This window comes from Prenolepis imparis, unplaced genomic scaffold, assembly GCF_030444845.1.
Source record: "Prenolepis imparis isolate NDT839.2.m4 unplaced genomic scaffold, iyPreImpa1.0 SCAF_17, whole genome shotgun sequence".
NCBI lineage: Eukaryota > Metazoa > Arthropoda > Insecta > Hymenoptera > Formicidae > Prenolepis > Prenolepis imparis.
Genome location: NW_028141175.1, coordinates 323,834 through 347,391, shown reverse-complemented (window position 1 = coordinate 347,391; position 23,558 = coordinate 323,834). Strand labels below are relative to the sequence as shown.

General features: G+C 32.1%; 1 protein-coding gene across 1 annotated transcript; it reads right to left on the bottom strand.

Moving 5' to 3' along the window:
- Positions 1 to 567: 567 nt before the first annotated feature.
- LOC145946545 (ATP-binding cassette sub-family G member 1) lies at positions 568 to 23,540 on the bottom strand. The gene is made up of 10 exons (XM_083056211.1): positions 23,302 to 23,540; positions 16,768 to 17,233; positions 10,901 to 11,018; positions 7,506 to 7,701; positions 7,074 to 7,221; positions 6,071 to 6,310; positions 5,395 to 5,514; positions 3,653 to 3,916; positions 1,913 to 2,169; positions 568 to 1,748 (listed from the first exon to the last, which is right to left on the bottom strand). The coding sequence occupies exons 2-10, from the start codon at positions 16,988 to 16,990 to the stop codon at positions 1,410 to 1,412; spliced, it is 1,905 nt and encodes a 634-aa protein (XP_082912337.1). The 5' UTR covers positions 16,991 to 17,233; positions 23,302 to 23,540; the 3' UTR covers positions 568 to 1,409.
- Positions 23,541 to 23,558: the final 18 nt, after the last annotated feature.

Sequence of the window (23,558 nt, the reverse complement as noted above, 5' to 3'; positions counted from 1 at the left end):
ATATACCTGATTTAAAGTAAAGTATAATAAATATACCTACAGTAAGTTATCTGTCAGAGTTTGTTACAGTAATTGTTTAAACGCTCTTACTGGACATTAATTCTATTATATAAACTCTATAAAAAAATATCGTATAAATAATAAAATTTTTAAAGCAAAACTACGATTGTATAAGCTGGTTTCCACAAAAATGTCTTGCATTAGGTATCTTATAGAGCTCGCATTGCTCAAACTATAATGCAAAACACACCATTGTTCGTTGCTAGCTATGTATATGTACATATCTTAATTAATCTTTAAACATCAATCACGATCTTGGATAATAATACTTCATGATTACATATAATGTTTGCACAAATTATGATGTATATAAGCTACAGATTATAGCACAGTTATATATATTGTAGTTTTAAAGATTTAAAAACACAAATATGTATGTTAGAATTAAATACTATTAGAGTCGATTGAACGATGAGATTGATTCACTTTACATTGTATAAGAATTCGAATGATATATAGATATTTAAATGTAGAATTGACAAAAAACAAATGCATATGATGAAATAAAGACAAGAAACTAAATGAATATATTTAACAATTTATAGTGTTCTCTGTTTTATCACGCAGTTAAAAAGTAGTTTTTTAACACGAAATTAATTTTAAAAAATTAAGCCCTTTTTCTCCAGGAAAAATTTGAACGATTAATATTTGTTTCCGCTTTATATTCTTTCGGAGAAAGGAACAAAATCTTCACATTTATATATATAATTTAGGTAACTCTGTTCATCTCCGTATAGATATATGTACTAGAAAAACGCGAATTAAATAAGGATTAAAATTTACAAACTATCACTACACAGTACATAATATTGTTTACCGCGTTCTTAAAGCTTTAAATACACATTACGGTATAACTCTAAATTATAATAGCGACGCTCAACTACGTTCTATCGGATGTCTGCCGTTTAATATCACTCGGGCTTATATACACATATAAACATACGCTCGGCCTTATACAAATTTTATCATTTTAATCCTCGGATTATATTATCGCTTTCACTTTAGCGATTCGTCTTGTTACGATCAATACAAAAGAAAAAATTCCGACTAGTAATATTTTCTATAATTTCACTAAATAAAGTTTAAGCATAAGTTTTCGAAAATAAAATGATGTAGGACGCAAAATGAAACAAAATCGAGCGGGAACAATATATAATTTCGCCTCTTTTTACGATTCTTCCACTTATGCTTAATGATCAGCGCAATCTCTCCTACAGAGAGTGTCCTTTAAACTTTTTATATGTAATATTTTACATATAATTTTTCTACATTTTTTCTCACAATTTGCAACGTCACTCTTTTTCATAGAAATTATATGCAATACTGTATCGACAAGGTGTATATCTGGCCTATCTCCTGTTGAGCTTGCACCAGAGCGCACTGGCAGTTAGAAGATGCATCAGTACACCGATACCAAGTATCAGTATCAGATTGTTCACCACGTTTATATCGACTATATCCATCTCTGTGAGAAACTTGGTGGGTTTCTTGTAGTGACAGTAAAAGTCGTCGCACTTCAAGTCCGTCCTGTCGAATCCGTATACGGTGTACAGCAGGTTCTGGAAACCCGCGCGAAAATATGATATATGGAACATCCAGCGGAACACGTGTGGGGTATCTGAGTAACGGATGCAGAAGCCGAAGATGGAAAACAGCACCGCGATTATGGGGCCGGCGAACACCGCAATCTACAAAGAATCACCAAGTTCGTTATGTTTCCAAGTTATCAGCCTACTAAATCTATAATATATAGCTCTCGAGAGACAGATTCGCAGATAAATGTTCAAATTTATATGACAATGTCACACTTTTCAGGGAAGAAAGCACTTTTATGTCAGAAGAAATTATTTACATTAACCGGGGTGGTAGCGCCAATAAAGAAACCCCATGCTTGCGCCGTTAGACTGGCAGCTATGCTGACTACCATGAAGGATATTATACGATTCGTCTCGATGGGTTGACCTGTCAACCAGTAACTCACACTGAGATACGTGGCCGCGCACGCGGCTTGAAAAGGTATTTCGATAAGCAGAATGCTGATGTAATACGGTGCTAGCCGGTACCAGCGATTAAAATGCTCCCTCGCAAGAATCTTCATCTCCAGTGGGACTGAAACAGATATATAACGCACACGTCAAGATCATTCTACATTTAAATATAGAAATCTCTTTGTAATTTTACGTGGCGCGTATCCTAATATATATGCAATCTTGTTGCATTTTACGTAAGCCTTTCTGAAATTACATGGAACTCTGTCGCGAGTTATAGATGCGAAACACACGCGTTGAATATTTATCGGGTGTCAGAGAATGACGATACTCCTAAATATAAGGATTCTGGAGAACGAGCTAATTTTATGTATATATTATATATGAGACGTACGCGTATAAAATAACGTAATGGAAATGTACTCGTGCACTCATCTGCGATCGTAAAAAAGATTTTAACAAAAAGTAATCGTGTCGCGTGAATTGTTATCTCTATGCAAATGAAAGAAATATCTAAATGGACTTTCGCGCCGACAGAGAGGAGGAGGAGGAATCGCGAGAGATTCTGCGCGTCATAATGTTTTCAACAACAAAGCATTTCATTCATTCATTCATTCATTCATTCATTCATTCATTCAAATTAAAATCCACGTAGAGGAGTCCGCGTACGCAAGCGCGATATAAATAAATAATTTATTTAAGTTGAAGGAGGTTGAATTATATTATCATTAATCGCGTCACTTCGCGAGAGTGTCGCTCGAAAACGCTACGAGATGTAAGACTGTTGTTAACGCGGTGCTTATTTAAGTGAACGATCCGTAAAATTTAATCCCGCTGGCACAGCCGAGCCGAGTGGAAGGGATATTCGCGTTTCCTTGACCCACATCTCCTGGTGTAATCGACCGCGAACGTTCACCGAATGTGTTACATCGCTCGATGCAGCAACGGTGAAGGTAATTATTGTCCTAACAACGCGGGCTTTCGAAAGGCACAAAGCGGGACGCGCGATTAGTTACATACTATTGATTATATAGTTGCATACTGTGTAATAGCTGATATTTTCAATAGCCAATTAAATTCATAAATCCCTAAGACTGTGTGTATGTATGTATATATATACAACGCAGAGATAGTCAGTGGGTCAAATGGCAAATCCGAATCTGTTACGACAGATTATACGAAATTATAAAGTCGTATAAATCATAAATAAAAGAAAAAAAGAAGATAAAATTAATATATTCTTCAATTCGTATACTTGATGTTTCGCGAAGAAAATAGAAACGATTAATTCTTGCTGGACGAAGACTCCAGCTGATTTTATGCGTTGCACACGTTGCAACTTATAATAATTAGAAAGTATCCAATATAATCGCACACATATACGAAAGATATATCAGTATGTCTGATCTGAATAATATAGATAAAAATGAAAAAAAGAGGATAAATATCAACTTAAAATGCTCTATATAACTGCGCATATATACCAGAATATATCGGTATGTGTATCTGAATAACAGACGCATTAACGAATTAATAGACGTAACGCGCTGTAACTGAATATACTAAATCAAATTGATTGTTTTATACAATTGTTAGCTACTTACAGGCCATAGTGACGGCCATTTTTCCAGTATAGACGAGGAGTAGTAAAGATCCGTACAAATAGACGTAATTCGCTAGGACACCATTAGCTCGATAGCCGCTTCCCATGTATAGATACCCAAAGATCATGCCGATCATCAGATGACAGAGCAATCGCGTCATCAATAGCGTGTAATCTCTCTTCAAGCACAATAGCTGTCTCTTATACAGAAGATAGCATTGTGTTAGAAAAGGAGCGGGCGGTGGTGGTTCCTTGGCAGCATTTTCTGGCAATGATGGATATAAGAGATTTTATCAGAACATTGAAGATATTTTTTCAAATAATAATTGTTTTCGTACATCATATCTCTCTGATAATTATATATAATTGCCTCGTGTTCAATTATATCGGAATAAATTTAAAAAATATAAACAGCGAATATAAATTATAAATTTTTGAATGTTTTTTTTTTATTTTTATATCGCTAGTACATTAATTTAACTACCCTGTTGATAAATTATAAAATTATGCATATAATTGTAATATATAAAATTTTGCATAAATTCTTCCACGCGCAAATATAAAAAAAGTTCTTATGAAATCACGCATGCATGAATGTATATCTATATATAATTACTAGCATAATAAAATAACTTTATAAACTATAACAAATATATCTTGTTTGAGCTAAATATTCACTCCCCTGATAAAAAAAATTGATAGAAAACAATAGGAACCGATACGATTTGCAAAAACAGTACATTGCAATTACATTGCAGTAATATTACAATCTTGCAAGTTGCATTGTAATACTGTAGGGACATTATAGAAACATATAACTGTAATATTTTATGAAAAATCTTACAGCAACATTCCAAAAATATTATAAAAAAATAGTATTCAGTCAAATCGTTAGTTCTTTCATTTACGCGACGCGCGATTCACTATCTATCTCGTACTTAAGTTTTAGTCAGGAGAATTATATAAAATTGATGAAATTAGCTCTAAGACTAAAGGTACAATTGTCTCTTAACTTTAAAATGTCGAGTAAATGCTAGATTTAACGATGTTATAACATTAATAATGTTTTATAACATCAGCATAAACTAGAATTTACTTAATTTAAAGATAATAATTATAGAAATATATATATTTTACTACATTGAATTACTATAAGTAAACATAATGATGAAAGCGCGTAATATATCGAAATAAAAAGTTTTATTTAATATTAGTTTTAATATATTGCACCGTAATAATACCATAGCATTACATTGTAATTTTTTTAAAGGCGGAAATTTTACTGTTGCCACATTCTTGCAGTAATATTGCAGGAATATTTCACAACTCACATGCAATATTATAATGTTAGATCTATGCAATATGTTTCTACAATCATTCAATGCTGTATGGGTCAGCGAAAAGAAATGATAAGAAACGATAACATATTAATAGGATACTTACGAAAGGAAACGCTAGAGAATCAATCGTACATTTACGATATTCTTTCGTTAACTTTCGATTCATAACTACGATTAAAAACGATGTAATCGTTTTCTGTTGTTTTCTATCGATTTTTTTTATCAGGGTCGTTTTTATAAACGAATATTCTATCGCGAATAATCAATCGAATTAAAGAACACTTATATACATATATATAATGGATTTCATTATGTGAACACGACTGAGACTGCTTTATCCAAGATATTAATAGCCGCGCACTCGAGTAGCATTTTTAATATTTTTAAAAAAGAGATTTCTTACTTTCTGCAGACTCCAGATTCTTAGTAAGAGTGACCGACTTCTCATCGACCTGTATCGTTTTCGCTGCTGCTACCAGCTTATCCAGCGAAATTCCGTATTCTCCCATCGCCACCTCGAGGACTGAAACGAATTCAAACGATTGTTATTTTTATATCATCGTTTCTTAGAAACCGATGACATCCTATATATACGCTATCGAATAGTAACGAATGCTAATCGCAATTTATACCCGACACGTATATCGGTTAATTTATAAGTAATGTAACATGATCGACATAACATGAAATGCTAATGCAAAAATTAGCGACTTCGACGTGTCACATAAAAAGTTCATCGCGTAACAGAGCAAATCCACGATTAAACGATGATGTTAATGAAACAAAGTACATTTCAAATAATCGTTGTATCTCTCATTGGAAACATATCGGCAAGTTGCGTAAAATTCTTTCCGAATTTTTACGTTCAATTTTTTAAATACTATTGTGATATACATATATGCTTATGATGATGATTCGTGACTTTTCTTGTGCATGTAAAATCGCGCGATTTGTCACAAGGTCTATTTTAGATATACATATATATATTATACGATTTCATAGGCGCGCTCTTGAAGCGAATCCCGCTAAACAGATGCCTTTGTTTCGGTCTCGCTCGCAATCAAGGTTGCCCTACTTACCGAAATCCGCCGGATTGTGATAAGATGGACAATTGGCGCCGATAGAGACAAAGTGCGGCAATAACGAGCTAACCGGACCCCTGTATATGCAGTAACCACCGGCGACGACGTACAGGGAGTCGAACATTTCGAGGAGCAGAGCACTCGGCTGATGAATCGTACAGATCACTGTACGCCTTTCTAATCTCGCCAATCGTTTCATGAGAGCGACGCATTGACTGCACGAAGCGGAATCCAGACCTGAAAGAGATCAAGATGTTGAAGAATAATTTGGGACTTTTTTTTTTTATAAATTTATCTCGCAATAATTTGCGAGCGGGAATAGCTTCGAGTTCTTCTCGCGTTATTGCATATATTTATTATTTTTATAAACTCGAGAGAATTAGATTTTAAACTCGAATGTGCGAGATCTATTTCTCTTAGGATGACGCAATCGCGATAATTTCGCGTAAATGCGATTAAAACTGGAAACGCGGAATGAGGTAATCGGAAACAGAAACACACATCACGCACAATTGCGAGAGCAAGTCATTACAAAAATATACTCTATGACTTGGCTACGGAACGACGTAATTACACTGCGTGACCTTTCCGTACTATACAACCTGATGTAAATGACTATATTGCAATCATTGCAAAATATTAGATTGCCGCATGTGTGCACATCGCAGACATTTTTATTGTCGACCGCGTTCTTTCTCTGACAAAGTCATGCTGTTGTATCTTCAATTGCGATTATTATATATATTATATCTTGATTGGATGATGAGAGCACAGGATTACGATGATCGACGTCCGTGAATTATTAAATATAACTTCGACAGACCGAATTTTTTTCTATTTATTTCTACTTATCTCTATAGGCCTTGATATTCTCTCCTCTTCCCCCTCTCTTTCTCTCTATCTCTCTGCTTTTATAATTATATTTATATTGTCAAGCTATTACAACTGTAAAGTCGTAAAATCGCCCAGAGTTGTTAATGTCAAAATTTTGACTGCTCACCCGTCGTCGGTTCGTCAAGGAATAATACTGAAGGGTTGCTCAGGAGTTCCAAGGCGATGTCGAGTCGCTTCTTCTGTCCCCCCGACAATTTCCCGCATAATGTTTCATAACAATGAGTTAGGCCCAGCATCTCCAGTAACTCCAAAACCTATACACATAAGTAAAAAAATAAATAAATAAAATCATAATTATATTTATTATCGTATTATACATCATAAATATATGGAACAAGAAGTATCGTATGTAGAAAAAGAACACTTTTCTTTAACAATCAATCAATCCTGTTATAGAGATCTTTCGAAATCAACAAATGCAACGAGATTTTTCGTGTTTATTTTATTTATTTTTTTTTTTTTAAGGGAAAAATTCGCGCAGCAAAAAAACGCACGCAGTGCACATATGCATGTATCTCATTAAAGTATTTAATTATACCTGAGTGTGCTTGTAGGCGGAACTGATTGTGCAACCGAGCTTCAGATGAGCGGCCACAGTCATGGCTTCTCCCACGGTGATCCTCGTACGCATAATGGAATCCTGCTGGATGTAACACGATGTCTTCTTCCATCGCTCGCTGTACGGTAGCCGGACCTTGCCATTGATCAGAATCTCTCCTCTCACGCCCTTTACCCTGCGCACATTCAATTACGACGAGAATAATTAATTACATTGCAATAAAGAATATTGAAGAAAAAAAAAAAAAAAAAAAAAAAAAAAAAAAAAAAAAAAAATACGGAAGATGTATGAAGAGATAACCTTTGTGGGTTATTATATCGGGAGGCGGGAGGGGGAGGGGAAAGATGCAAATTTCTTGTAAACATATACAGCCGGTTCGCTTTTATGCATCCGATGCAATGATATAATGAACTTCGAAGCTAATCGAATCAATTATATAAGCTTCTTGCGTCATAATAATATTAAACTTGATAAATATGTCGTGTAATGTAAATCTGTTTTTTTTTTGTACATCATACCTTATCACTGAGATACATAATATCGCATATTAATGTAAAAGACGAGTGTAAAATACGAAAATACAAGTAATAATTTAATTGTCAAAGACATTCGCAAAGGCTACGACTAGTTTCTCACGCGCGAATTAAATTGATCTCTTCCTTGTAATTAATTACGATATAATAAAAGTGAGTGGTTGAGATGTAAAAGATAATCAAAAAATGTTTACTTCCCGATAATTTATATAATTGCAATGTATAATAGCAAGGTTCATTCTGTATATAAAACACTAATTAAGTCAACTTCCGTCCTAACAATTGGATAATATACATATATACATATATTCATCATCATAATTACATAAAATATTATTAAAACGTTGTCACATGAGAAATATTTATTGTGCACACGCGTGCTTTGACACGAATGTGAAAAAAACATATTAATGTTAAGAACGAGGAAAAAAAAATTGCCGTGTGTATATAAACACGATCGAGTGAGAAAGAGATTTATAATTCAAAGAAAAACTTATCGGGTTTGAATAAAGGTCACGGATGTTGCGTGAATGACAAGTCATTGCTAATTAACGAGGTATGCCGCGTGATTAATCATTTCGCGATACGCACGAACAGATTTTCGCGAGATGTACCTTATCTGCGTGAGCGCTCCTTTCATAGGAAACATCTTTGCGAGCTCTGAATCAGAAAGCTGTTTGCTCTTGTGTGTCATTTCATGATATCGTAAAAAAATCGCGGAAAAAAAAGATTTAATCAAAACCATTCGGTCAGCGCGTGTTTATCTAACGGCCCGACTCGAGGCGCGGTTTTAATATTCTATCGCAAGAGAAGAGATCTCGTCGATTACTCATGGCACAATCAACAGCAATCTCGAGTAATGGAAACAATTGAGCTCTGAAAAAATATCACATTTTCACGTCGAAACGATCATCGCTCTTAAATCTCGTAATCTCGTCCTGACATAGATCGGCTTCGAGTGATTCTTGCAAGATTCGATTACTCCGAATTTAATTTTGACGGTCGATTATCCGTGTTCAGCAAAAAATCATATCGTCAGAAGTAGAAGAGAAAAATTCGGAAATATTAAATACATTAATATTTAAAGTTCAATTTACGTTTATCTCTCATTTCGCCGTTTCAAAATATCCGGTGTCATTATCTCGTATATTTTGTGTTAAGACATTAAAAAGTATCAACTCTAAATTGAGAATTTTAAACATAAACATTAAGGTCCGTATTTATAGTCCTGATTCTGCTGAGAAACTCAGGCTAAACCAGTCTTGAGACACGATATGGTTTAATAGAATCTTGAAAATCAATTTGATATTCGTTCGTAATCTCGAGTCAGTCAAGATACTAAAGAGAAAATTTCAATTAAAAATTTCAGTTGATCTTTAATCAAAATGTAACTATATTAAACCGTCCGTATCTCAAGGCATGAAACTCTAATCTGACAAGGGACATGTCACAACTGTCCGGAACCGATTTGATTCTTCTTCAAATATGTTATTAAATACACAAATCTAAAAGACACGTATTTTTTTATATGTGCGGATATTGAGTTTTAAGGGGTGAAACACCCCTTTAAAGAAAAACGGTATTTTTCTTTAGGATCGAATATCTGGTAAACTATAAGAGGTAGAAAGACGTACAACAAATTTTAATGGCTTGAAGAGTACTTTAAAGTTATATGAACAAAATTTTTTTATTTTGAAAAAAAAAATTAAGTGATGGGGGTATTTAAAAAAAAATAAAAATAAAAAAATTTTGTTCATATAACTTTAAAGTACTCTTCAAGCCATTAAAATTTGTTGTGCGTCTTTTTTTTCTACCTCTTATAGTTTACCAGATATTCGATCCTAAAGAAAAATACCGTTTTTCTTTAAAGGGGTGTTTCATCCCTTAAAACTCAATATCCGCACATATAAAAAAATACGTGTCTTTTAGATTTGTGTATTTAACAACATATTTGAAGAAGAATCAAATCGGTTCCGGACAGTTGTGACATGTCCCTTGTGAGTATTTAACCTGATACGCTCTTGACATGAGACATTTGAGAAAGGACTATAAATACGGACCTAAGAAACAGATGCATGTAGGCGATAAAGTACTCACGCTGTATACAGAGAGAAAAATAAATCTCTAAATTCCTCGTATGTATTATATGTATCTATAGAATTATACTATATAAAGACTCTTCTAAATATAATCAAATCAAGGTAAAAAATATATAAAAATCAAGTACAGTAAAAATACGACGCGTATATTTTACTGAAAATATAAAATTTCGGTCTCTTTTTTTAGACCATCTTCAGCAATTAAAAAAAGTAATTTTAAAGATAAATTACATAAACAATAAATCGCAACACAGGTAAAAAGAATAAATTTTAAAAGAATTAAGAATTAAAAAAAAATTGTTAATATAAAATTCAAACTGAGGTTGACTCACATTGAAAGCTATATCTTTAATTCGTCACTGCTCGGATGACGTGAGAGATATCATAGTTTGAATATTAACAACAAGTTTTTTCCTTAATTTTTTTTAAGTGTCAAACTTAACGTTTGACAGCGTTGCAATTTTATTTATGTGTAATCTATGTTTTTAAAATTATAATTTTTAAAAAATCGAAACGTAATCATACTGCTTATGCACATGATTTTATATTTCCTATAATTTTATATTTTTAATAAATATAACAGATATAAAATAAATTTAATAAATATTATATATATATGGAGGAAAAAATGGCAATGAAAGCCAAACGCACACAGTAAGTAGAGCGTGTATATTTTATTGAAAATATCAAATATGTAGAAACTATATATAGAACATATATATATATTTTTTTTTATACTTACGTGTAACCAGCGAGAACGTTGAGTAATGTCGATTTTCCGGCTCCGGATGGTCCCATAATTCCCACCAATTCGCCGGCCTTAAATTCACCGCTGATGCCATGCAGAATTTCTTTCTCATCTACAACAAAAGACAATTATACGGATTGCAATTATTCTCGATTGCGTCATAGGGATTTCATCCGCGATGATTCATCAATTGTCAATTCGTTCAAGTGCACGTCCCCGTCAGAGCGAGGCGGTAATTCATTAAGCTTATTGTTTGACCTGAAACTATAATTTGATATGAAACGAGAGAAAAAGTGCATAAATGCATGCCTCGAAAGACGTTACAACGAGCCTTGAACTTATATTGTATATCTCACGATGCATCGAGATGCACTCTTCTTCTTTTTAATTCACGCAAACGCGATCGTTTCAAGGATATTCAAGAGAGTCGTTGACTTTTAACAAGACTTAATTACGTTTTATTCGCGTAAAGTTACGAGGCGAACATAGATAGGTAGAGTAAAATCTAAATTATTAATATATAAAATTATATTAGATTAGATTTATAATTATATTAGATTTAATCTGTGTGTGAAATATTTTATTTCCAGCTGCAAAATATTATTATATAATTTAGTTTCGGGAAGCAAATGCAGTTTTATGATACTCTAAAGTCTAAATTTAAAAACCAACACTTTTGCTGCGTGCGCGGATTACAAAATTGTTAATTTAATTAACGTGTCATGCTTACGGGATATTATAAAATTTGCATAGGTGACATAGAGATGTTGTTGTTCCTATTTTTAATACATATGCATATGCAATATATATTTACCGGTAATATATCTCGAGTAATAATGTATCGCAAATATCAATATTAATACAAGCGTTAATCTTTAACTACCACTTCGGGGAAAAACAATTGTCTCATCAGTATCTTTGGTAAGGATTTCATCAAGATACGTATAAAACGTGCTTTTACATCTCGAAATTAAATATATATAACTAATCTATTTATTAACTTTGTCAACTCTTTCTTCTCTCGGATTCAACTTTTTAATCCCTCGCGCGATTATATTTTCATAAAATAATTATTTCATCAAACAAATTACGAAATAAATAGAAGTCAAACGTAAGTGTTCACGGCTCGGATCATCCGAGAGACTGTATTCTCTCTATATACATATATATATATATATATATATCTTTTTCTCGTTCTTCGATAAGAGGCAGACGATATAGGAAGCGAACAATAGAAAAAGTTGGCGCGAAAACGGATAACATTTCTAGAACGCGATCCGATTATTTCTTACAACCTTGCACATATTTCATCCAAACAAACCTTGAACTGCTTGCGCGATAAATTGATAACAGAAGGAGCGCACGCTCTTGATAAAGTTCGCGCTGCGCTTCGCAGCGACGATGCATAGTCACGTAAGCGCGGGATGACGTGATATGCGAACATAGATGAGTGTATAACGAGTGCCGTTCACGTTTTCTTCGGGGTGTATGTATATATATATATGTATATATGCGCATACGTACAATTGTCACCGGAGTCGTATTTTTCCTCGACCGGCATTTTACGTAACGCTATTGTCCCGAGAACTGTGATATCACGATAGATGTTGATAAACAAATGAGGCTTTTCCTCTCCGTTTTTCTCGATTGAAAAAAATAAAATAAAATAAAATACAATAAAATAATTTTAACAAAATATTTTTCTCGAGAAAATTATTTTGCCAAAGTTGTCGATTTGGAAGAGCTCGAAAGAAAATGGAGGGAAATTTCGTCGAGAACCCCTCTCGCTTTCCTGTTTGTACTATTTAAGAAAAAAAGAAGATAAAAAAGCTATATCCTACACTTCGCGTGACTAATATTCTTCATTTTATGTGCCGCAACGTACACTTTATATCTTGAATTATTTCCTTGTAAATCATGTAAGTTGTCTCATATATCAATAACGAAAGCCATAAAAGCTTCTTACGTTGCCACAGGACTCTTCGCTACAATCGTAAAAAGAACAAAGTGTCTTCACCTAAATTTTGTGAAAGTTTACGCTTACACTTGTTCCACTGTATTTTTAAAAGTTACATAATGTATATACATATATATATATATATACATATAATGAAAAATAATTCTCGTGATTTTTAATGAATTAAGTAACCGTTTTCAAGAACAATTGGATAAGAGCGACACGATAGATTTTTAACACGATTTATTTTTATAGAATTGTGTTTTCACAGGTCAACCGAAGACTGTATATAGCTCTTCTTTACAGCACTGTCTATGACGCACAATGACTTCCTTTCTCAAGCCATGATTAATGCATCAAACTTTTATAGCGGATGCGGTATCATCGCTCCTGAGTTGTAATAGCATGTTTAATGTATGATGGAGAAAAAAAAAGATTAGATTTTTTTTTACTCAATTGAAGCATAATAGTCACATTTATATTCTTGCGTAAGAATTTAAGCGTCCTCGATATCAACGTGTCTTCCCAAAATAGTAACATTATTTGCACTATATATTACATAAAATACGACATCGACAATTTAAAAACCATTATAAACTAATAATAAACCATCTAAGATATTAAAATGTTTTTTATGAGTGTAAAATTGATTATAATATAAGTATAAATTATTATACAATATTATTAAAAAGTAGCAGCCAATATAGCAAAAAAATATACTTTTGCATAATTATTTCTTTTTTATTTTGTCTACGGACCCCGTAGGCTTTGAAACGATTAGAATAGAGAGAAAGAAAGAGATATCAATTTAAATATATGAAATCATAATACAGTTCGTATTTCTTTTCAAAGTGTTTGTTTCATTGCTTCATTCATAACGAATACTCTGAAAATGCGTGTATTTTATCTGTGTTAATTATCTTGTTCAGTTTTTTACTTGTTATAAAAACAGTAAGACTTGTTAATAAATAATCACATATCCAGTAAACACATATATGTCAGAATCGTGTTTCTCTCTTTCGCTTATTTTAAAAATAAAAAGATTGTTTTTATATATATGTACACAGTTGGAAAATTTGTGTTTTCTTGTTAAAAACGGTCCCCGTTAAAATTTTTGTGTTAAATATTTAACACATTCATGTGTTAATTTAACATATTGCTGTTATGTTAAGTGGACTCAAATGTTAAATTATTAAAACAACTAAAAAAAAGTGTAAAAATAACACAATGTATATCTATTTTTAATTTTACACAATAAATATGTTCCGTATTATTAGTGACAAGATTTATCTGTTAAAATTTATAGAAAAAAAATGTTAATTTTACTTTATAATATAAGTGGGGGTGATAAAATGTAAAATTAACAATTTTTTTAGTTAATTGTTACATTAAAACTATGTTAATTTTACACAAAATTTATTTTAAGTTTATTTGAAGTTTACATTTATTTTATGTTAAAATATTAACACAATATTCGTGTCACCATTTAACATATCCGTATTATGTTAAATTAACACAAAAATTTCTGTGGACCGTTTGGGACAGGTGATATTTGTTAAATTTAACACAAATTTTTCAACTGTGTACGTATTATATTTTTAAAAAAATATTTTTTTTTTATGTGAAATATTAATTAAATACTTATTAAAATTATAAACTAGTTGCATCATTAACTTTTTTTTTGCAATTTTTCCGATTGGCTTTATTTACGATTACGGAGCTTCAAAGCTACTTGCAGACTTTAATAAACGCAAATTAAAGAAATAATAGAATAATAGCATGCTGACGCGCCGAGGAAAAATAAAGACATTGTTGCTTCTTATTAGATAAAATAATAGCACTAGCGGCGCGTGTGAAGGTGAATTGCGAATTGTATTATTGACAGTAGCATATTATGGGTCACCGACAGGTGATAGTCATCATATATATTTTTCTACGTAAATATATAATTAATTAATAAAATCTGTTCTGTATAAAAGCGAGACGCGACGGAGAGAAATATATAAATGCGAATTTAAGTGACTATTAATGTATTTGCTGACAAACAGCTGTCATGCAGGTTCCTGCGGAGCAATCGCATTATGGAAATATATATGCTTTATTTCTTGAATAATAGGCGATCATTCGTTATCTCTTCATTAAATGGATTTGTAAGTAACATAATGAAGAAAATGGCAGTTGCATCACACAATCTTAACACTTCAATTTTTTTTTTTTCATAATTTACAATATCAAATGAGTCATTCGCTCGAAGAACGACTTAAGTCGACTTAAGTTTTTGCACAAAAAAATTGAAGATTCAACTAAATGATTTCAGTTATTAAATTTTTTGCTACTCAGCAGAATAGGAACGTGTGTATTAAAAAATATAAAAGCTGAATAACATAATGATTAATAACTTGAATCTCACAGTTGAATCTTTAGTTCAATTTTTTTTTTTGCAAAAACGTAAGTCGACTTAAGTTCTTCGAGCGAACGACTCAAATATCTTCTCAATTTACTCTTGAGATATGTAAAAATCTCTCTCTTTCTCTGTGTGCTAAATATTGTTTTAATCTTTCAGGTTGTAACAATTGTGAAAAATTATGAGTATATTGTTAAACAGAATTACTCGTTTCCTATTTTCGTGTATTTTTGATTGGCTTTTCAATGTGGCATACGTCAATATTATAAAGAGGATTATTAATTCGCGGTTGCATGTAAGTTTTGTATGTATATATGTTATATTTTCACAACGCGTAGCGAGATACTTTCTCCGTTTAAAACTTTCTTCGTTTGTCGTACAGAACGTGTGACGTGTTACAAATACTTTCTCCTAACGAGTCTCATTCTATAGTCTTCTATAATACTACTGTCATTATTAAAGCAAGTTTTCTGAATTATTTTTTAAACGTTGTATTCAATACAAATATTTCTATAAAAAAAGATTTTTTTCAATTTCGCACAAAAATTTAAAAAAACCTTATATAATATATTATTAGTTGCTTATATTATATGCTTATAATTATACACTTTTTATAGAAGTATTTGTAGGCTTTTTGCAGTCTTAATGTCAGAGAAATTATTATAAAAAAAATTTACGTTGAGAAACACGATAAATGTATACATTTTTTCCACAATAATTTTTTTGACGTTTAAGTGTGTAAAAAGAGTCTCTAGTCATTGAATAATTTGCGAGTACTATCGTGTAGAGAATAATCTGCTTTCACTTGCGTGCAACTATCATCATGAATTTGAAAAAGTCTCTCTTAAATCGGGTTGTATTGTCTCTTTTGTTCACTTATCAATTAAATTTCAAGTCTATCATACTGTTCCGAGAAGTAATACTTTACGTTTACGTATTGCTACAATATAATTAAATTGTATTTATATAAATCTCTAATATACACGTATATCTCAATATTGTTTTCCTCTATCAAAATTCGTTTAAGAATGTAAAAATTATAATTACATTTACGAAATATATGTTTCTAATAACTGGTACACATTGACACTGACACAAAATGCAAAAAAGAAATGTAATCTGCAACTTTATACGCGTTGATAACCTAAGGATCAAATGATAATGTCAAAAAAAGTATAGTATGTGTGTATGTCCGTAGTCTGTATATAATAGAAAAATATGTTACGAGTTTAAAAAATGATATGTATACTGTAATATTATTCTGCAGAATTATATCAAAAGAAGATACATTCAGAATTATTATCATAATTATTATATATATAATTTAATATGTTGTGTTGCTTTTTTCATCAAAGAAAAAGATCGCCAGCAGACGTCAATCGCTAATTGTAAGCATTAGCTTGGCTTAACAAACAATAACAGCTATATACGTGAGGTACACGTGATTTTATATATTTTATATATTTTATATCATTATTGCTATTGTCTTTCGATACTTACTGGTTGAAAACCTGCGCAGATTCCATTCCTTGATGCGATAACGTATGTCGCGAAATGACAAGTCAAGCTCAGGCCTCTTCGGGAAGGAGTATTTCTTGTGTTGCAGGAAATAATTGTTGTTACCGATAATCGTCGCACCCCGCACGTCATCTTGACTGATATGGTCAAATTGACAGCAACTCAGAGACGATCGCGAGGGCGAACAGTGCGTCGATGAGGTCATCACGGAAATGCGCGATTCAGAAATTCGAATTGCTTCAGTTCGCTGATCAGCTGAGACGCAAGAAGATTAATCACGTCACAACAATAGATATCTTACAATTAGATATCATTCGGCTCGTTTTAAACGCGTAAACGCATGTCTATTCACTGCACTTTTTTCCAATCCTCTCGTTCTGTTGTTGTTAATCGAAATTTCTTGCACTCCCGTTTAATCCCGTTCTTGGATAATTTACCAGTTTTCAACCTGAAAACAGACATATCGGTGTGTTAGAAAAAAACTTGTTTTAATTATGATTTAATTATTAAAAGTAGAAATATAAGCTATTTAATCATCGCTTGACAAATAATAATAATGATACGGATAGAGAGATAATCGTATAAACAAATATACATATACAGGATGTTTCTTAAACATATGTCAAAAATACAAGGGATGATTTCTGAAATCATTTTATGAAAATTTATACCCCTAATAATTTTTCGAAAATCGCTTTGTTTCGAAGATACAGGGCGATAAAAATTTACAAGAAATACAATATTTTTAATATATTTTCATTTTTATTAATACAATATTTTCTGGCATCACTGATAACGACAATAAAGAAGTTCTTTGAACACTACATTAATAACTTTTACAGATATTAATTATTTTCTTATAAATTTTTATCGCCTTGTATCTTCAAAACAAAACAATTTTCAAAAAATCATCAAAGATATAAATTTATTCATAAAATGACCCAAGAAATCATCCCTTGAATTTTTAACATATGTTTAAGAAACACCCTGTATAAATGAAAGAAAAAATTTCGCGTAAAAAATAATGTTAAAATGTAGTTAGATATAGTTTAAAGAAAAAGGAATTTACATAACGATCGTTAAGAATTTAACGCGAGGTTATCGGAGAACACGTGTTAAGCGCACACAACACTTACCGTGTTGTCACTTAATTTGACCTCATTTACATATTGGACATACTTATCTAATTACTGTATGTAGTATATATGTGTAGGTATATAATTGTATCTAATAAGAAGCGACAACGTCTATTTTCCTTCGTCGCGTCGATAGAGAATGCTATTATTCTATAACTATTCTTTTTTTTTTTTTGGTGAGTTTAACGTGTCTTCAACCGAAGCAGTCTATGGTTATATTGACACAAAACTTATTTCCTTTTATTCCTTGTCAGTTATCTCTAATTTCTTGTAAGTGTCTTATTAATTATACCCAGTCCTTCCCCCCCCCCCCATAACTATTCTTTTAATTTACGTTTATTAAGTCTGCAAATAGCTTTGAAGCTCGTAAATAAAGCCAATCGAAAATTGTAAATAAAAAAGCTAATAATGTTATTTATTATATATATATATATATATATATATATATGTGTGTATATACACACACAACATAAACCTGTTATATTTATAAATTTCCCCTTTTCAAAAGAAAGAACTTTTCTTTCATTTCGTATGTATAAGTAAAAGATGTGACACAATAAAATAAAAGTGAAATTTTTAAACTCTGTTATATCTCTTTTTTCAATTTAAAATTACACGCCCATTTTATATCGCGTTACGATATTCATATTCGAAGCTTCACGCTGATAACTGGACGTAAAGAATTAAACGCATTATTTGTTGCGCGAGTGATCGAATATAATCGGGGCAGACCGGTCAAACTCGAAGGTCGAAGGATAATGCGGTATCATGCGGAAAAACCAGCTCGCTTAAATTATTAGTCCGATTTTCAATTGCGTTGTAACAAATGTCGAGAGAGAGAGAGAAATCCACGATGTGGTCGAAATGTACTTAAAAACAAGATATCGAATTATTTATACATTTTTTATGGATATATATTTATCCCTATTTATCGAACTTTTCAACGTTTTTTATGTTCTCGATCAAAGTCGAATTATTTTAATTTGCCCCTGACACGGCAGTCGTAAAAATAAAATAGTATTATACTCTCTTTCTCTCTCTCCTTCTCTTTCTAGAACCTAACACAAATTTATCCATGCACTTGCGTTGATTATAATCATTCATTATAATTTGTTATAAGAGCAGCCGTATAAAAGAATTAAAAAATTTGACATAAAATGATATCCCCAGATTCAAATAAATGATTAATTAATAATTATTAATTGAGACAGATAGATAAACATGCATAATTGAAGAAAAACGCTATAAATTGATATTCGCATTAAATTTCTTGCAAATGCAAAATTTTATTATTTTATGCGATAAACTTTATATGATCTTACGAGCAAACTGCCATATATATATATATATATTTAAAAAAAAATAATTAACACATATTCATTACAAATGTTTTCGAGAAAAAGATCATCAAGCTATTATTGCTGATAATCAAGATAATATTGCTGATAATCTGTTTAAAAAAATAATTGCATTTAATGTACTTTGTTGTATAATCTTTGCGTAATGAGGATAAAAAATATGATGCAAATTATGCAAGATTTTGCTGTAATAAATAATGTCTTAATAAAAATCGTTATAGAAAAAGATATAAATACCTTTAATTTATCAAATAATTATGCAATTTGATAGTTATATATGTTTAAACGTGAAGAGATATAAATTCACTCACAAACACAATTATCTTTTTATTCGTAGATTTGCAACATAAATTTTATAATACTGCAGTCTCTCGTTTAATTTATCAATTTGTTACAAGATGCGAGATATATTAAAGTTTTATCACACATCGATGATTTACATAAGATCGGAGGAAAATTTATTGTATATAATCGAATGAAAGTTATTTACGCTAAACTACAATATTTATGTAGTAATAAAAATCTGTGGCAAAATTTACATTTATACTGTCAGAAATAAAAACAAAAACAAACAAAATCGCGGCTTATATATACATTTATATAGCCGCGGGTATATATATATATATTTAAAATTGATATCCGAAAGTTATTTTGGCGCGACGAGATAATTCGGTCTCTCGAGATTATTTTACGTCAACATAAATGATAACATTAGCGTCAGTTTGAATTGTCAGTTTGACGATATCCGAGGCGTCGAACCGAGATGATTCACGATCCACGAAGATACTCAGATTACACGTTATGCTAATGTCGAAAACCTGATGCAGCGCGGTTTATTCAGAAATTCGTTTTCACGGTCATTAGCACAGAGAGATAAGTTGTAAATAAAGATGTAACGAATAGATACCGCACATGGCGAGCCGTGACTTTAGACAAATTAATTGCTGTAAAATGAATGAGATAGGTAGCATTTAGACACTGGTATTTCAAACATTCCTTGAGCAAATTTACTCTTTAATCGAGAAATGTTCATTGATTTATTTATACTTTGTGATCTCGAGATAAGAGAGAGAGAGAGAGAGATAAGAAGATAGTATCTAAAATAAAAAGTCGAATATATTCATGTAACTTGCAAATGCTAAAACGTGCGCTAAACTCTTATATAAAGTTTATTGTTCTCATCCATTCGATATGCATGATTTGACATTTCCCACGCAATTGTTATATTTCAAAATGATTAATGCATCAGTTTCAACAAGTAGATACCCTCCGCGTTGCACCATTTACGATTAGTTTGCATTATTTTCTCGTAAATTTTACGCTTTCGCACATGATACGCATATCTAACATCTTTTGGAGGATAAAATCACGTTTATATATCGACGTCAATGAATATCAAAAATAATATTTGAAAGCAACAACAAACACATCAATTTCTTTCAAGACAAAATTATTGTTCTTTTATCGTGTTTTCTTTTTTATTAATCACACATTATCGACAAGATAATGAAAGATTGAATGGAGGATAAATAATGCTTTCAAATCAAAGCGGCTTAATTGCGAAATGCTTGTGCATTATTATGTCTCCGCGAGTTTGACAGCTTAACAGCGGAAAAAGTCGCAACCGGTAATTGGATTTCGTAAAGCATTGCATATTTTTAAACTGTAAAAAGGAAATCAGTTTCCGTTCGTTGATTGAACGAATAAAATTGCGCAAAATCTACGCGGCGATTTAGCGCGCCTGCATATTTCTCTCTTCCATATTCTTTTCTTACAAATTATATTTATCTGTATTACTCACTTTTATTAAAATTTCAAGAAATCAATCGCGTTTTATATCAATCCATTACGGATTCGAGACACGAGAGCGAAACAAAGTACAATCGTTATGCGCAAAAGATTGAATCATCTTCGCAGCGAAATGATAATTTTATCTTTTCCGCGCCATCGGCGAAAATCGCACAGCTTTGCTCGAGTAAATTATTAATAATTAGTCGTGAATAATTATATTCATGAATTTCTTTTCCGTAATTTAATGGAAAATTGAAAAAAATCAATGTGTGCGTTGAAATAAAAATTTTATCTTAACTCTGCAATATATTGAGAGAAAATGAGAAAGAAAGAGAGATACATATATAAATTATATATGTATCGTACATATTGATGAAAAAATTAACAATATTTTTGCTTTTTCATAAATATTTCGTTGAATCAAAGTGACATCATAAAAATAGGAAATAAAAATATTGTTCACACATATACCTAATAAAATATGGCCTCCTTCTCTCTTATCGCCTCGCGATAACTGTGAAGGCCACTGGATACCATTAACATACGGACAATATAAACGCGCTTTACATCGTTTAAATTGACGGAAATTTTCACAGAAAAATTGCACAAAGAAATTTGTATAATGAAAAAAAAACAAAAAAAAACGATCAGTTATCTTTTTAAAACGATTATTTTGTCATTGTGCGGAAAGTGTGTAACAGTCATTGAAAATTCATGTTATTTTGAAAGGGAAATAGAGCACGACCAAACCGAGAAAGCGAATAAGAGAGAGAAAGAGAGTGACCATATGGAAAGAGATGGAGATAGACACGAATAGGCATATTGTCCTACTTTCACAAAATAAACGCTCTCGACACGAATTTCTCGGCGTGTGTATTGAATTTCAAAAAATTGCAATCTATTTCGAAAAGTCGCTATTACAAAAACCGCTACCGGTTTTTTTTTTTTTTTTTTACGATTGTCGCGATGACCGAATTTCTCTCACTTTCTACAGAAATTACATTGTTTCATATTTCTTTCCTTATATCGCATTATACTCATCTTTTTCTTTCTTCTCGATACAATAAACATGTCAAAGTACACACATATAATATGTGTTGCGTAACACACTTGTTTCTTATATATCAAAAACTTTTACTTCTAATTCTCAGAAATTTATATCGCACTTCAGATATGTACGAAATATAAACGTCGAACAAACTCGTTAATTTGCAAATCGATTAAGTTAATTTACAAATCGAAAGGCGGAAGTTTTCTTCTTTTTCTTTTTTTAGAGGAGGAGGTGAGTGACCGGATTTCGATTTAATATCAAACTGTGTGTGTACTCACGCACACAAAATATATAGCGGAATTATTTCATTGCCAATTTCAAATTCATGGCCATTTCCTAACTTTTTCGCATTAATAGATATAATTTATAAATGGATAAGCGCATAGTTTATATAAATAATATATAAATATATACTGTGACAACTCATCAGTGTCGTAAAAATAATAAGGGACAACTCACCGCACCGTAATTTTACTAGAAATTACATTGCGGTCAGACACATTATAACGGTATATCTGGCAATAAGTCACTCGATACGAGTAAGTTCAAGGGTTTCGAACTCCGATTCCGGAAATGAAAAATCAAATTTCATTCCTTTATATCCGAACCCTCCGCTCTCTATCCCAAGGAACAATTAATATATATACTTTTTTGCGCGCGTAAAACATTCCGCCATTTTAAAAATAGTGTAGTCAGCATAAGGGGGAGTCATATAACATGCTCGCGCGTTTCGTTCGCAAGTTGCGATATATATTTGGAAAATCATTTCCGGCGCGCAAATCGCAGAGACATTCACGAAACCGTACTTCAGCCATAGTAACAATGATTGACAGTTAACAAAAATACTCGTAAAAAAGGGAAAATGGATATATATATATATATATACACATTTAAGGAAAATAATAGTATTAATCAACTCTCTCTAAAGTGTAGAGAGAGCAGAACGTTCTTTGTTTCTTCCGCGCAGAAGAGCGAAAAGGAGAGGACCGGAAGTCGAAAGTGCATATATATATCAGTGCAATTTTTCTTCGTACGTCGCACAAACGACGTGTCACAAAAATGACGTACACAAATCTGGCCGCTTACTCTGTAATATATCTACACGGCAGGCGGATCGATACGGCGTTATTCGCTCTGGGACAGAGAGAGAGAGAGAGTGTCGGAGAAAATAGATACGTACTGGTTATGATGCACGCGAGTTGCGGAGCGCAACGGAGTACTGCTAAACCTAGGCCCGGGGTCGTTGTTTCGTTATACCGGCAATACTGCGGGGTGGCGCGACTGTCATAGCCGAGAGCGCGCCGATGACTGGCGGATGGCCGCCACGGCCGGTGCTGCTAGAGCGAACGAGCGTAAACCGACGACGAATGGTGGTTGGTGGTGCACTTTGCGGCTCTCGCTCTCTGCGAGGCGATCCCTTCTACGTTGATCGAACTT